The sequence below is a fragment of the Engystomops pustulosus genome, chromosome 5 (genome assembly GCF_040894005.1).
Source record: "Engystomops pustulosus chromosome 5, aEngPut4.maternal, whole genome shotgun sequence".
In the NCBI taxonomy this organism is placed as follows: domain Eukaryota; kingdom Metazoa; phylum Chordata; class Amphibia; order Anura; family Leptodactylidae; genus Engystomops; species Engystomops pustulosus.
The window spans coordinates 84,731,860-84,749,155 of NC_092415.1; the positions used below are offsets into that span (position 1 = coordinate 84,731,860).

Consider the following 17,296-nt stretch of genomic DNA (forward strand, 5'->3'; position numbering starts at 1 on the left):
CCGGAGTAAACTTATCTTCACTTGCATAAGATTACCACAGTCACTGCCTGAATCTATGTAAGTGACCCATGTTTATTATACTTGATTTTGATGGGATTTCCTTTAAAGGAGCAGGATAAAGAATTCTAAACCAAGCACACTGACATACCGGGGTGTGCCCCCTCTGGCAAGAAAAAAGGGCTTTAAAAAGTCTGCAAATGAGCCTGAGGGGCACCCGGCTCCATTAACACCTATGGAACCTGGAGCCCTCAGACTCATTTGCATAATTTTAAAAAGCCTTTTTTTGTAACATTCAGGGCAAGAGGGGTCCCCAGAAGCGCCAGATGTCAACTGGTACAGGAGGCATGAGAAGTCCTGCCCACCCATGGCCTGCCTCACCACCCTGAACGGCTTTCAGCATATTGGCTTGAACTGGCTTACCACGACCCATTACTCTAGCCCCATGTTCTAAAACCAGAACCTGGTTTACAATGCCCCTTATTAAATCTTAAGAATGTGCCCTCATGCAGAGGTCGCACTAACATTTTTCCAGAAGGGTAAAAATACTCCTCTCACCATTTTTGAGGAGTATTTTTACCCGAGGAGGAGTATGAAAATTTTGGTAATACGCCGCGCTCACTATGCCCACACTCCACTCAGCACACACACTCCACTCAGCACACACTCCACTCCACTAAGCACACACAGCACACACTCCACTACACTCAGCACAGACAGCACAAGCGTAACTTTACGCATGGCAATTATTTTGGGGGGTAATGGCGCCTCATCACGTGTCTATGACGCGTGGTGAGGCGTTAATGCGACCTCTGCCCTCATGTATTTACGGCCTCTGTACAGCCCTTTCCCCCTTTAGGAACAGCGTCCGCAACCACTGTCATGTGCTGGGGTGTCGGTAACAGCTCACTGTTTCTACCTTTACACACTCCGATTAGGATATGAGAACTCGGACGACATCCGTTTTTAGTCCAACACCCATTTAATTTTGGTTATTAGTTTCCGCTGCGGTGTCTAAATCTTCAAGGACTGCAGGTATATTTTAATTGTACTAATTTTCTTTAGCTTTTTCCCAGTTCCTGTTTACCCCCTCCTGTTTTTCCTCCTCTTCCTACCCCCCCCCCCCCCTCTCCTTCCTGCCTACTCCCACATCCCATCCCCTGGTAATTCCCTGTGGAAGCCGGACCGCGGAGATCTCCCAACATTACATCACCCTCTTCCAGTTGGCGGAACTTAAGATCGCCTCCCTCAACGCTCAAGGACTGAACTCCCCATCAAAACATTCACGAATACTCCACCACTTACACAGACACAGATCCTATGCTTACAGGAGACCCACTTCAAGACCAACCATGCCCCCATAATCAAACGCAAACATTACATAGTTTTATGCCAACAACCCCCGGTCACGCCCAAGGGGCGTAGCAATCGGCCTACAGAAGTCCCTTACACACACACAATAGTGGACTGCACCACAGATCCCAATGGCAGGTATATTCATTCTCCTCAACTTGAACATTGGTGGTCACCCATTATAATAATAATTATTCTTTATATAGCGCACACAGATTACGCAGCGCTGCACAAAGCATGACAATTGGTCCTTGTCCCCATGGGGCTCACAATCTAAACATCCTAACAGTATGTTTTGAAGTGTGGGAGGACCTAGAGGAAACGCACGCAAACACGGAGAGAACATACAAACTCTTTGCAGATGTTGACTTGGGTGGGATTTGAACCCAGGAGCCCAGCGCTGCAAGGCAGAAGTGCTACCCACTCAGCCACCGTGCTGCCCATTCTCCATCTGCAATGTATATGCCCCAAACCAGGTACCCTTCCTCATCCAACTCAGACAACATTACCCCCTTATCAAAAGTACAGCTAGGGGGTGACCTTAATCTGACTATAGACCCCCCTAGTGCTCTCGATTGCCGCCCAAACAACAGGTGAACACCTTGCACCGATCGCGGATGTTAGCGATGGGTCTTTGCTGCAATATGCAGCAAAGCCCATCTCTGTATGAAGAGGACTCAGCCCGTGAGCCCTCTTCATACACCCTTCATAGCTCCATGACGTATATCCGCCACGGAGCGTGAAGGGGTTAAATACCTGGGATATTTAATGGCAAAGACTTATCACAGCTATTTGCCGACAACTTCGCTCCTCTACTGACCAGATTTGAAACAGATCTAGCCTCCTGGGAGAAAAAAAAATAATAATTTCTTGGTTTGGACGACTTAATATCTTTTAGATAACCCAGCTGCCACAACTGCTCTATCTTATGCAGACCATCCTAATTTTCATGTGCCTCTCCTTCGGGAAGAAGGTACGAAAATGCTTTGAGTCGTTCGACTGGTCACCCAAGAATCCAAAGGGATACACTGAATATGCATGAAATTGGACTACCCGACGGTTGCCTCTACTATTTGTCAGGAGATCTCGCCCAGAGACCTTATGACTCTCCCTTGAACTCACTCATCCTCCCGTGACCCTTTCCCCGACTCTTTCACACACTCCAAGCCTTAAGAGGAGTGTGACCGAAACTCTCCCTAATAAACCCAAAAGGACCTCTGCTCCCGATCATTGACAACCCTACATTCCCACCAGGAACATCCAAAGGCCCATTTTTAGCCTGCCACCACAATAACCCACTCAGATTCTCTCAGGTGCTTGTAAGATCTACACTCCAACCCACACAATTCCTTCTACCCAACGACACCCACTTCCCACACACTACCTCCAATTCAATCAACTTAAAACATTTCTCAACACCATTAAGAATCACAACAGACTTGTGTGCACCCTCTTTTAAGAGGCAAGTCTGGACTCCAACACCACACCATAACCTTCATCTACAAACTGCTAATAATCTGATCCTTGCTTCCCCCATACAGCGCTGCCGTGGAGGCCGAACTTGGCAAACATTTCTCCCAATCACAGTGGTCAAAATGTCTCGCTCAGAGATCCGCAATTGCCACCAGCTACAAAATCCTCTCCAGGTAGTACAGATTGCCCACACAACTGCATCTATGGTACCCAGAGGTCCCCGATGTCTGTTGGCGTTGCGGTGCCAGTGGAGGCACCATAACCCACATCTGGTGATCCTGCCCACATATCAACAACTTCTGGCCCACAGTTATCACCAGCATCAAAAACATCACGGGCAGCTTGCCCCAGGCCACCCCTGAAGCAACTCTCCTGTTCATGTTTGACATGCCGACTCACAAATATAAGAAGGCCCTCACGCCACCTTCTTAAAGCCGCCTAGACAGTAATTCCAAGGAGCTGGCGCTCAGATTCCTCCCCCCCCCCAATGCCTGAATGGTTCAATATCTTCCCTCGAGTACCGTATGCTCCAAGACTGATGAGTATATGGAAAGGCTGTATCCTATCTTGCCTTTCCGGCTGCCAACCTTCCTGACACCACCCTCTCCCCAAACCATACCTTCCCATTCTCCCCTCCTATCAATCCGTCACCCACCTTTTTCTCTTCTCTTTCTCCCCGTTTTTCAGTTACCTTCAGTTATAGATATGACTGTACATGTTAATGTGATACTTTGCATTGTACCTGTACAATGCTGATATCACCATCTTTGTGTGGCTTTGGATTCACAATGCCCTAAAAGGCGCTATATTGCTACCACACATATGTCATGCCAATGTTGATGTACCTATGTCTGTTTAATAAAATGTTTTTTCTTGAATGGAAAAAAAAAAGTTGATGGACCAAGAATCTCCAAATGTTTCTTATAAATGAAGTGCCAGTGTATATGCTTGGCCGTGTTTCATTCACTTCTAGAAGCCTGCTAGAAAATGAGGATGGACTCCCAGAAATCCAACTCTTAATCCCTCTCGTGTGTAGGGGACACGCATTTGTCTCTTACCATATGTACCAGGAAATGTAATTTTCATAACCTAAAGTAGTTTATGAAATATAATCGTGTAGCATTTTAAAGTTCTCCTGTAAAGGCAATTGAGCTAATAAAATGTATTCAAACTATTTTACAGACTGTTTAAAAAAAAATAAATTAAAGTTTTGATAATTTATTAAAAAAAAAAGTTGAAAAAAAGACAAGTAAAAGATTTCGACTTGATTTTTTTTCTTCTCTGTCACCACTAAGAAAACATACACATTTAAAAGCCAGTATATGCCATACGAATGTCCTCATTTGGTTCCTGTAGCTAGAGGGATTGGTAGTATACATCTGGCTTCCATTACCCAATAGGGCAGTTACAAGAAGTCTGTCTATTTTCCATGGAGTTCCTTGTAGACTCAGGCGCTGCTAGGCTTGCCTGCATGCGCACCCATGCGCTGGGGATCTTGTGAAGGATAATGGATGTGACCAGGAGCACGCAGGAATGGCGGCGGAGCCATAGGAGGAAACATGTGTGGGCTAAATCCTGTAAAAGAAAAATGTTACTGTTATTAGAAGTCTGATGATTTACAGAATCAAGCAATAAGGAAATAAAGTTACCTGGGGGCGGAGCAGTTAATCCTGGTGGGGGCAGCGCAATGTTCACTAAAGCAGGTGATCCATTTGGAGGAAGGTTGAAATAGTTTGCAGAGGCCTCCTCTTCAGTAGGCAGTGGGGGCAATACTTAAAAAAAAAAAAAAAAAAAAAATTTTTATGTCAGTCCGAACATCAGTAAGAAAAAAAAAACAAAAAAAAACAAAAAAAAAACAACAACACAACACTGACTGGTAGAAGTGGCCACAAGCAAAGTTGAGGTTTTTGAAGACTACTTTGTAATGTCAACATGTCAGAAATTTGCAGTAAATTACAGTCAGATGGAATATTAGCATTATTATTCCTTAAAGTACATTATGCCTTTACACCCTCATATTTAAATGGGTTTTCCCACAAAGAAACATTAGGACATCCCTGGGAGGCAGCAATGGTGGACATGTGTGGCACTGTTCCGCGCCGTACACTGGGGAAAGATAGAGCATGCACCGCTGTTTTCTATGGAGTGCTACAGAATTTGATGGCGCTATATAAATAAAGATTATTATTATGGAGGGAGTCAACTCCTCCTTCTCTTCACTCGGGTGGCATACCGCCATATGAATGTACCCTTACTCTGTACCACATTACAGTAGTCATAATTCTAATCATATTTGAAACATCTTTAGTATGGATACATGTGGTGTGCAGATAATGCATCAAAAAGGAAACCGAGCATTGTAGCCAGCCCACTTGTTGGAACAACAAATAACCTTGACACTAGACAATCAGACAGTCACACACTCATACCAACATACTCATTCTTCGTGGGAAAACCCCTTTAATAGATAATAGTACACACTAGTGAACATTGTGCTATACAGGCCTTTGACTATACATACCTCCAGGTAATCCAGGTACAGGTTCAAGTGTCAACCCAGAATCAGCAACACCTTCTCGCTCTCTCTCTTTCCCTCGAGCTGCCTGAGATCTGCAAATATGCAAAGAAACAGAGAAATGCATGCTTAACATCTCAAGAAATACAATAAAACACAAGTTTTATTTAAAAAAAAATGCATAAACTTAATTTTTTTTTCATGTCATATTTTACAGATCCAAAACAAAGTGTGAAGCCATCAGGATAGAACTGGTGGTGTGTGTTCAAACCACACAAATTTAGAGTTCAGCATATGCCTGGTCACAAGTCTATGGCAAGCATTTATTACAGCATTTGTACCATGTGCACCTAAAGGGGCATGTAAGTTCTTAAATGGAGTTTGCGCCACATTTAACACAGACATGTGCCACAATTGTGTCTGCACCAAAAAAAAAACAAAAAACTGTGCACACTTGCCTAGCAGTGGAGGAGGCACCAGATTAATCAAGACTGTGCACCAGTTTTGATGAATCTGCTGCACACTCCACACTATTGGAAAACTGCACATAGTACAGACTGCACTAGTTTTGATAAACGTGGGTCCAGGTTTTACCACTTCTAAATTTATGTGCAACCACTCACACATAGCAGTCAGTTTTCTTAAGAGGATTCTTATCACTTAATGATGCATGGACTGCATAATACATAGGAAAACCCATGTTCTAATAGCTAATATAGTATCATATCTCACCTTCCCCACTTGACATTGAGGCGCCGACCATTAACAATCAGCTTATTAAAAGATTTCTCCGCTGCCGTTTCTGCTGACTGTCTAGTGGCAAACTGAATGAAGGCGCACTGCTGGCGCTGGACTACTGTAATGGTTCTTATTTCTCCAAACTGGTAAAAATGATTCCTGTATAGAAGAACAAGGTATAATGTTAGGTTGTATCTACATGCTTATATTTCAATACATTATACAGAAACACATACCTAAGCTCTGATTCGCTGATGTTGTCACCCAGCCCTCCCACATATAGGGTAGTAATGGTCTTGTCTTCTGGGGGATCCAGACGTGGCATTGTGGAGGCCCTTTTCAATAGCTTGTCGGCTACGGGGTCATTGATGCCATAATACCGGTCTTTAATATTCTGGTCTGCAAGGGGGTCATCAGGATCTGTGGGCTTCTCGTGTCTAAGAAAATGTAAAATGGTTGAAAGGCAAAACAGGCTTCCAATTAACACCGTAAGAGAAATAAAACAGAAATAAGATTGCTGCATTAGCGACCATGAATCTGCACTACTCTCTCCATTCACTTCTATAAGAGATATCACATCAAGCAGGTTCTTTTGTTTCTGTGACTTCCACAAAGATGAATGGAGACGACATCCATTGCCAGCTCTCTATGCGTAGTATCCTTGATACAGAAGACTCCAGGTTCTTATCCCAGAAGTGATATGCATTAAAGGAAACCTACCACCACAAATCTACCTATAAAAGGTAGATCGGGTGGTAGGTGAATCAATGAGATGTGAGGAGAGCCCTTTTAAGGGCTAATCCTCACGTCCCCGCACTGTTTTGTAAACTTTTATTACCCTAATATGTTAATTTACTTATGCGGCTACTGGGGCGTGGAGTAGCCGCATCTGAGGTTACACGAGGCGGCTACTCCACGCCCCGGTAGCCACTTTACCCCTCCTACTCACCATGTTCGGCGCGCAGCTGCTCGTAGCTGCGCGCCCTCGTCCGCCGATCCTGCCGTCTGCGCATGCGCAGAACAGCAGGCCCGCGCCGTCACTGCTCCGAAGCTGCACAGACGCGGGCCTGCTGTTCTGCGCATGCAGAACATGGTGAGTAGGAGGGGTAAAGTGGCTACCAGGGCGTGGAGTAGCCGCCTTGGGTAATAAAAGTTTACAAAACAGTGCGGGGACGTGAGGATTAGCCCTTAAAAGGGCTATCCTCACGTCCCATTGATCCACCTACCACCCGATCTACCTTTATAGGTAGATTTGTGGTGGTAGGTGCCCTTTAAATGCGTAATATGGAAATACCTCTAACACTCATAACATTTTCCTTCACACCAAGTGAACTCCCTATAAAAGTAAAATTTATGGAGCTGCACATGTCAGCTTGCTCTCATTCAGAGCAGCTGAAAAATAAGGATCAGCGGATGTGGGGGCGCTGTCAGATATCTGTGGCATATCCAAAAACAAACAATTACCTGTATGGACATTCTTCTCCTCTTTTACACTCTCCCTTCACCCAGAAAGAGCAAATGTGGGGCCGGTTACGTTTGTAGTATGGAGTAGTACGAGCCAATTTTAAAAGCATATCGCTACTGGATGGTGCTTTACCCAGACCTCCAACGGGCCGCGTACCATCTGAATTTGCGATCTTTAGGATATTAAAGAAAATAAATTAGATTAGTAAATGCACTATACAAATGGTTTCTTAACTAAATTGTATCCTACATTACAAAGTTTTTTTCTATTATTTTTAAAGGCGATTGCTGACTACAAGCAGAGCACTTCATCTGTAGTTTAAGAACTGCCTTGTTACAACTTTGGCTACTTGCACACAGACAAACGTGCATTCTCTGGCACAAACACTGGACCTGTGGACCATTGATTGTGGCCCATGTAGCATTGGTGCGCGAAACCAACCCACCATTGACAGTAGAAGAGACTGCCCAAGCCCCAAACAAGGGCAGAGTCAGGTAATACATGTAACATAAAAACCACAGCCTAGTGGGTGCCCATTTAAATAACTGGAACCGTGAAACAACGGCTAGCACATGACAAAAAACATTTGTGTGCACAAAGCCTCAGGGTGCTTTCACGTTTTTTTTCACAACTGTGATTTTTCACAGAATCCATTTTTGCTAACGGACACATACAAATTGAAGCCAGGATAAGAAAACCATTCTTTTCAATGGGCTTTTTCACACTTCTTTTTGAGTTTACTGACAACTGATCAGGGGAAAAAAAAAAAAAAAAAAAAAACAGAACAGGAAGAGCCAAGTAGAGAAAAGCAATCAGTATGCGTCCATAAGCCAAAATGGGTTCAGTGAAAAATCACGGATGTGAAAAAAAAAAAAAACACCAATGTGAAACCACCCTTATGCTGCATGCACACGAACACGTGCCCGCCATGCTACACGGGAGAGGAGGAGCAGGTGAGCGCATAGAAAATACTAACGTTGAAAAAAAGTGTAGGCAGCACTCCAATTTACTACTGAAGGATCTTTCCAGGATCCATGGAGGCTTTGCACCCCCTCTATTGAGGTTTCTCTCTACTGTGCGGACTTGGTTTTCTTCTTTGCATAGAAAATACTAGCCGCACAGCCGTAGATACGGCTTGTTGCACTCACCATACCGAGCCTGTGGTCATAGCTGTCTCTGGGACGTATGTATGGCCGCAGGCTTGCGGCCATATATACATTAACCCCACCCAACGGTGGTCTGCATTGGGCCTTCGTCTGTAGGGTGCAATAATTGAACAGCAAGGGAGAGAGGTGTTGCACCCCAATGAATCAACCATCTAATACCCATCACATGGATTAAGCTAAGAAAACGCTTAAAAGAGTTGTCCACTTTCAGCAAATTGAGATTTTGTGATAAAAAGTTATCCGAATTTCCTATATACTTTCTGTATCAATTCCTCAGTTTTCCGGATCTCTGCATGCTGTCCTACTATAAAAAGCTTCTACGTTTACTTTTAGTGTAGCGGAATCTGTCCATGGTCATGTGATGGACACGAGAGACAGGTGCACAAGCCATTACCACAGAGTAATCAGAGCCGTGTGATAACAGCACGTGCAAGTACATGTCCATCACATTAGCATGGACATGAGGAATTGATACAAAAAGTATATTGGAAAATTGTATAACGTTTGATTACACAAACAATATCAATTATTTGTTAAAGTGGACAACCCTTTAAACTGCAAAAATAAATGCAATGTAAAACATTTACACTTTCATACATGATCACCATAAACTGTGCAAGTACTTACCTCTCTCTCCATGTTCTGTGTATAGTATTCTTTATTTACATCAGATCTAGGCATTTCATCCTTAAAGGAAACCCCTGCATCACGCACTTGAATCGGAAGTCCTTTAAAAAAAAAAGTTTGATGAAGGTGTTTGACACCGAAACGTTGCTGCTTGTTCAATCAAGATCACCTCTTTAAATTTGGAGTGCTGCCACTTTCTACTACTTGACCTGCGGCAAAATAGCAACCAATCACTACTCAGCTTCCAAATGCCACAGCATCCACCAGAAAATGGTTCCTTAATATGGTGGTTAATATTTGGATTTTGGAAAGCGTGGGGTGAAAATTTCAACTCAAAATCTGGTCTATGAGAGTGGCTGTGCAAAATTTGGTGATTGTAAACGCGACAGTGCGGATTCCTTTAGTGGACATACATACACACACTCAGCTTTATATATTAGACTAGCTGTAGATCCCGACGTTGCCCATGATCGTAAATAACTGCTCTTAGCTATAACAAAATAGTATTAGTTGACAAAAAAAATTTTCATCTAATTATGCATCTATATCTCCATGTTTGTCACACAATCAATCAGTTCAATCACTTTTCAGTCACAGTTTGTTCAGGGTCTCAGTTTTTCACGTGCATTTTTGATACAATTTCAATGCGTTTTTCACACGCAGATGATGCGCGTGAAAAGGACTCAGGACTGAGCTCTATCTTTTCTATGGCAATTGATCAGTGAAAAATGCATTGCACTTGCATGTGTCCCAGAGTGCAATGCGTTTTTGACGCGTCTCCATAGACTTGTATGGTGCGTTTTTCTTGCAAAGGGAGACTTGCAAAAGTAGAACATGTTGAGATTTAAACGCGCTTTAAAAAAAATGCGAGTGTGTGCGTGAAAACAAATGCAAGTCTGAAAAATCCCATTGATTACAATGGGTCAGAATGCAATGCTAGTTCCACGCGTCAAAAGCATGCGCAGAACACGCGCGTGAAAAACTCAAGTATGAAAGGGGCCTTATACTCATTGCCAATAGTAACCAATCAAAGCTATACTACAGTATAGCAGTATATGTAGTGCTAATAGCACATTGTAATGAAAGCGCTAAAACGAGACTAAGACCCGAGGCTATCATGGCGATGGCTCGCAGCTCCACGATGGAGCGACGATCCTCGGCAAGATGGCGGCGCCCACCGGGATAACAGGTGCTAGCTCCGATCGCGGGCATTAACGTTAAGTCTTTGCTGCAATATGCAGCAGAGACTTACCGGCTATGGAGAGGGCTCAGCCCATGAGCCCTCTACATGCACCTGGACCTGATGCACACCCGTTAAAACACGGTTAAAGAAATAAGGTGACATATTCCCTTTTATACTAAACTACCAACTTTAGTAGTTTAACATTCTTTACAGGTAGAAAAATATATCCCGTATTAAAATTAATCTGTCAATAGAATATGCTGCCCAAGACCAGCAACACTTGTATATTAGAAAATAATCCGCTATTTATAAGGTTGTTATGTGAGGACTTACCATACTCCAGGTCAAGAAGACAGGTCTGGCAGACATTTTTTAGCTTGCTACAAGTTTGACATACTTCTGTTTTCTTAAAGCGCATTCTCACCCCTGGACACCAGCGAAATACTGTGAAAGGTCGTGCACATATCTAAATAAAAAGAAAGGAGGAGAATTCATTATATAGTCCATTACCTAGATACACAGTTCTGAGCAGATAACAAGTCTCAGTGAAGAAAATTGGGGACTCCAATAGCCTAACTACTAACTTAAAGAACCTTGATGGCCACCTGCAGTCCTGGACAGAGGGCAAGATTTGTGATTTCATGTGATCACATACATACAGTACAGGTAGAGTTTGTTTATGTGAGGAGCCCAAAGTACCTGATGGACCAAGATGGAGTCAGAGTTGCTGAGTGACAATTCACATCAGACTGCAGTCTACATCTACAATGTTTTTCAGAACAGTAGGTAGATTGGAGAGAGAAATGTAGCCAAGAATGGTTTTGATCATCACATACGCATGCCGATAGCCTGAAAGTTTATCTATTCAAGTGCTTTGACTTAGTAGAGTTTCTTATACTACTATATGCTCTGATGTTCTGCCTCTTTTACAAAGCAATGTCTCAAGGACATGTAGGTCTCTTACATTGCTGTAAAAATATTTCTAGGTATAAATATCGACAACAAATATAGCTAGCAAATATTTACAAATGGGTGAAGTAGGTATAAAACATAATTTTAATTTGATAATTGATAAAAGCTAAACTTCACTAAACATGTATAAAAGCAATTTGAGAAGCAGTGGATTAAATGGCTTGAGTGTCCAGGTATAGGGGCTGATGATTTGATACATAGGTGGCAGAGGGTCCGTCCTGAGGGATGGCCAGAATTATGAGGGAAGAGGAGATAGGCGATGGGAATGATGATTCTGGGGACACTGGAACAAGAGGCTATATCTTTAGGAATCGTGAAACAGCCAGAACTTGGTGGGGGGGCGGGGCCAGGTTTGTATTGTATAATGTTTGAAACTAATTGTACACTACACAGAAGTGTTTATGATTTCTGTATGTTAATACTGTGAAGTTTATATGCTTAAATAAAAGTTCAGTGCACCAGTGCTTCTGGGTAGTCAATGATGGGTAGGAATCAAGAAGTCTATACATGCATTTTGGATCATTTGTTCAGTTGTTTAGTTTGTTTGGCTATTTGTTGCTTTCATACATATTTAGTTAAGTCTAACATTTAACAATTATCAAGTAAAAGTTATAGGGGTTGTCCACTTTCAGCAAATAATTGATCTGGTTTGTGTAAGGAAAAAGTTATACAATTTTCCAATATACTTTCTGTATCAACTCCTCTTACTTTTCTATCTCTCTGCTTGCTGTCACTGAATAGAAAGCTCCTATGTTTATTTCCAGTGGATAGAAATCTGTTCTTGGTCATGTGATGGACACACAGATGCACGAGCCGTTAAACAATCAAAGAATTTTAACGATTTGCTAAAAGTGGACAACCCCTTTAAGTTTTATCTATTTATCTATTGCATAAACTATTGGAAGCTGTCACCAGCTAAAAATTACATTTCTGGTGACAGGTTCACTTTAGTGTCAATAGGACAACTATACTCCAGAGCATCGTACAGCAGAAGACTGATATGGGATAACCTCTCACCTTGCATTCCTTGCCATATTTTTCTTTGGTCTGAAAGAAAATTAGAAAAAAAAAAATCAAAAAAAAAAAATCAATAAATCAAAAAGCCTGAAAACCATATAAACAGGAGGTTTTATTGATCTTTTAAAAATGCCATCAACATCAATTTCACGTCACCCGTTATGCATATGCATGTGGAATGACCTTTTCCATCACAATTTTTACAATTAAGTCAGATCGTGAAAAAAACACTTTTTCTAACAATCATTTAATGCATCCATTTTTAGTACATTAGATGATAGAACATAGGTGGTAAATTTGGATGCTGGTGTGGGTTGTGTGTGGTAGGAACATCTGGTTAGCAAGGGTGTCAGCTTACACTTGGAGAGATAGGAGGAAAGAGATGGGTGGATTAATTTATTATCATGTTGATGATTCATCATAATAAAAATGTTAAAAAGGGACAGCATCTAACATTTTATTGAAGCTTTATTGTTAAATGGGTTGTCCGAGAGCTAAAAAAAAAAATAAAAATTACTTGCTGCCGGGATGCAGTTGCTGAAAAAAATTAAACATTTACTTACCTCTGCGGTTCCTCACGCCGCTGTCTATCCAGCTTGTGCCCCCATTTGTTTACAGGGGCATGGAAGCTACGCTGAGAAAAGTTACCAGGCCGGCCAGGCCACGCCCACCCGTCCCCATGTCTCAGCACTGCATTGCGCTGAGGTATGGGGACGGGTGGGTGTGACAGGCCACCTCAGCAGGCTGAAAACTGAACTCAGCACAACTTCCATGCCCCTGTAAACAAACAGGGGCACGGGATAGATAGATGGTGGGCGGGACCGTGGAAGTAAATAAAAGTTGTTTTTTTTTGTTTGTTTTTTTTAAAAACCCTCTCCCAGCCACATTCTTTACACTTACAAATACCTGTTCCGACTTACATACAAATTCTACTTAAGAGCAAATGTATAGAACCTGTCTTGAACCTATCCTGAAGACCTGTATTAGGGTTAACATATTCGTAGTTGCTTTGGGAAAGCAGATATAAATCAAATTTTCAATAGCATTTTTCACTAATCAGGGTAAACTACATGGGTGAGAAAAGTTTCAAAAAGTCCCACAATTATCAGTATCTAAATGAAAATGGAGGGAGGAGTTGTATTGGAGCAAAAAGGTGGGGGCTGCGAGCCGAGGAGTGAGCGAGACAAGACATGATTTATTTAATCATGGCAGTTGCAAGCTTAAAACACACAATTATATTGCAATCCAGCTGTAATGGGCTTCTGGAACCTGTTTTAGTGAAAATTAGATCCCTGGTGACAGGTTCCCTTAAAGTGAGAAAAAAAAAAATCCTGGTACATCACCTATTTTTTTTTAAACCACTCCTGGTTCTAGCTACAAAACTACATACAAAAACACTGGCAAAACATAAGACGCAGTGTTAATGGGTAAGTCTTTGGGGACACATCTAAGAACCGGAGTACCAAATGGACAAAGTGAGAGGTGTGAAAACTATGTAAGGGCAAAAAAAAAAAAAAACAGCAATATGCAATGCAATATGAAGAGCCCATCCAGCATAGGAGAAAGTATTTCAGGAGAGTTTACAGCTACAGTGCTTTATTTATGAGAATAAGGGGGGCAGGTAAAATATGGGTCTAAAGCTGGATTTCTGACTGTGTTGATGAGGGAGAGGAACAGTGATGCAATATCTAAGCAGATGTGAGTTGAGGGAAAAAAAGCATAATGGTTATAATACTACCTTCTGAGTTACACGCATAAGGAAAGGGATAACCAGAGGAAGCAGCGGTATCAGTTATATTTGTACAATCATTACTTAATTGAATTGAGTAGAAAAAAAAGGTGTCACTCTAGGTGTTAAATGGTTGATTTACTTACCATTCTAATATAAGGATTTTCTCCTAGACATGTCTGACATAGAATTGGGAAATCCTGAAAAGAGAACACACCGGTCAGTAAACAATACATACTAAAATACATTCTACCATAATACCCGGTTTCCCAGAATATAAGACCTAGTGGCAGTCACAGCTACAGCTCCCCCCACACCGTACATTAGCATCAGTAAAACTTTTAGGTACTGCAAGAGGTTGTGGGAAAACTATTTATGGGATAAAATCACTGACTGTTGCATTTAAATGCGCCACAAGCAGCTACAGGGACAATAAGTACACAAGTACTCATTGCAGGAAAGTGCTATTGCTGAACAGGAGAGATTTGGGGGCCAATTATTTGAATGGAAATTCAGCATGAACATTTTGGAGAGTTGGTCTTTATATTTTAAAAATGTTACTTTACCAGGATTGGTAAATGTACCATAGATTGTTGTACATGGAAATAAAATGAGAAGACTTTGATGGAATTCAGATTGTTATGATGAGGTATGCGATGGAATGACTACAGTAAATGTAGATTTTTTTTTTTTGAAAATAAATGTTCATGTAAACATAAGACATCCCCTGAAAATAAGACCTATGGCCTCTTTATGGGCAAAAATTAATAGGAGATGCTTTCTTATTTTGGGGGAAACATGGTATATTGATTCATGCTGGGTCGGATGGGTCTCATGCTGGGACCAACAACCATTAATAGAAGTGGTTAGGAGAAGCAGAAATGAGTGTCTAAGCATCATTCGGTCATCAACACGTACCTACAAGCCGACTGTCTGTGCCACAAATTATAGGCCGCTATCATATGCCAGCGCAAAATCAATCTCCCCCTATGAGTAGTCCCTCCAGAACTTGACTGACCCAATGGTCAGGTCCATAGTTTTGAAAGGGAAACCGTAACATTGCAAGGCATGTCCAACACTGCTGGATAACATTGACCTGCACATAGTCTTACAAGAGGCACCATGATGTGCATCATTTTGAATGAATAAAACTGATATTTCTTTGCTGAATATGATATAATCTGTGACAAAGAATGTGGTATAGCAATGCATTATATGACCTATACAGATACATCTGATATATATACCCGAACACAAGCCAAACAGACTACCGTATAAAGCCTACAGGAGGGCCACCCGGTCCTCAGCTCTGGCGCAGGGAGAGGACCCATGCCACAGCTTTCTGCCCTCTCCCAGGCACTGAACAAGTTCTGCATGTGTACAGAGGAGTAGGGAGACTTCTGAATGGGGCCCCCTTCCCAATACTTCTTTGTTTACTACAGGACGCACACCTCTAGGGCCTGTGATGCTCCCATGCACACCATGAATATGAATGTGTTAAACATAGGAGGAGATTTATCATAAATGTCTGAGAGGAGAACTGTTACAGTTTCCCATGAAGGCCAATCAGGGAAAAGCTTTCATTTTCCAACAGCTGTTTATAAAATTACAGCCGAGTTCTGATTGGCTTCCATGTGCAACTAGAGCAGTATCAACTCTAGACTAATTGGAATAAATCTCTCCCATTGTGTGTATCCTCTATGGCCCACCCAGTGAGCCGGGGGCCAGCACACGGGATCACACAGGGCAATGTGGCACCGGGCGGGTGTGGTGTATGCTACACTGCAGCCTGTATACTCTGCACTCAGCGAATACACATCACGTTACATGGTGCCCGGCTCCGGCCTACTGCGGCCTCCCCTGCCCCGGCTCACACCGCGCTACAGCCGCTCATCCTACCACCGCCTGCCCGGTACTACGCCTCCGCTCTTCCCGCCACTCACCGCGTCTTCCCAGTTCTGTCGGTTATAAGTATTTGATCCCAACGACGTCGCCATTCTGATCCTCGAAGACCTCGACTGCCGCCCGGACTCTCCCCACTACTGAGCAAGCGCGAAAAATCCCAGCATGTACGCATGCGCTACACGAGTGACTCGCAGCTGCGCACTGATAATATGAGTGTGACAGGCGCCACCTCGTGGTTCGCAGTGGTGCATCCACTTTGGCAGAACTAAACTGCAGGATTGTACTGCTGCTGAGAGACATTCTGCTAGGCATAGCCAGCATATGCACACAGGAAGACAGACAGACAGATAAATCAGCACAAGAGGTTTCACTTTTATTCAGATTCAGGAGGCGAAACAAAGCAGCTGGACAGACAAATCCCCACAATATTCCTTTGTTATTCTCCTCACACATAATTGTCTACATATTCCAGCATGTTTTCACAGGTACATGTTCTTTAGCTTATCACTAAGGTCATCTTTATGAAACATTCTAGATAATCTGATACTATGCTTTTATCCATTAAAGCAAAATTCAACTTTTAACATTATTTTATAAATCAAAAGCGCAGATCATAATAGTAAACTTTATAATATAATTTTTAAAGGCATATGTTTCTGCATCCTTTCCTCCCACTTCCTTTTTCCTTGTTTAACCCTTACAGCAGTGGTCCCCTGCAGCCCCTGGTCTAATATGCTAATTTTCCTGCAGACAAGACACCTAATTTTACCATTAAAAAATGGAAAAGTTATCGGCTCAAGTATAATCCTAGGGTGGGAAACGCAGCCTCGCGTCATCAATGAAATGTCCAGCAGCAGCCCCCCCTTACTAATAAAATGTCCTGCAGCATCCTCCCAACATTAATAATACGTACAGCAACAGACGCCCCTCACTAATAAAATGTCCAGCGGTATCCATCATTAATAAAATGTCCAGAGCCCCCCCTCATGAATGAAATGTCCAGCAGCACACTCCCCTCACGAATAAAATGTCCAGCAGCATCCTCCTAACATTAATAAGATTTCCAGCAGCACACTCCCCTCAATAATAAAATGTCCAGCAGCACACTCCCATCACTAATAAAATGTCCAGCAGCACCCCCTCATTAATTCAATAA

The 17,296-nt window shown here is 42.4% G+C and overlaps 1 protein-coding gene across 1 annotated transcript; it reads right to left on the minus strand.

Moving 5' to 3' along the window:
* Positions 1 to 4,009: 4,009 nt before the first annotated feature.
* On the minus strand, positions 4,010 to 16,333 carry RBM22 (RNA binding motif protein 22). Its single transcript, XM_072152538.1, has 11 exons — positions 16,179 to 16,333; positions 14,382 to 14,435; positions 12,507 to 12,536; positions 10,851 to 10,983; positions 9,335 to 9,435; positions 7,541 to 7,713; positions 6,313 to 6,513; positions 6,071 to 6,235; positions 5,345 to 5,433; positions 4,473 to 4,595; positions 4,010 to 4,398 (listed from the first exon to the last, which is right to left on the minus strand). The coding sequence occupies exons 1-11, from the start codon at positions 16,230 to 16,232 to the stop codon at positions 4,271 to 4,273; spliced, it is 1,251 nt and encodes a 416-aa protein (XP_072008639.1). The 5' UTR covers positions 16,233 to 16,333; the 3' UTR covers positions 4,010 to 4,270.
* Positions 16,334 to 17,296: the final 963 nt, after the last annotated feature.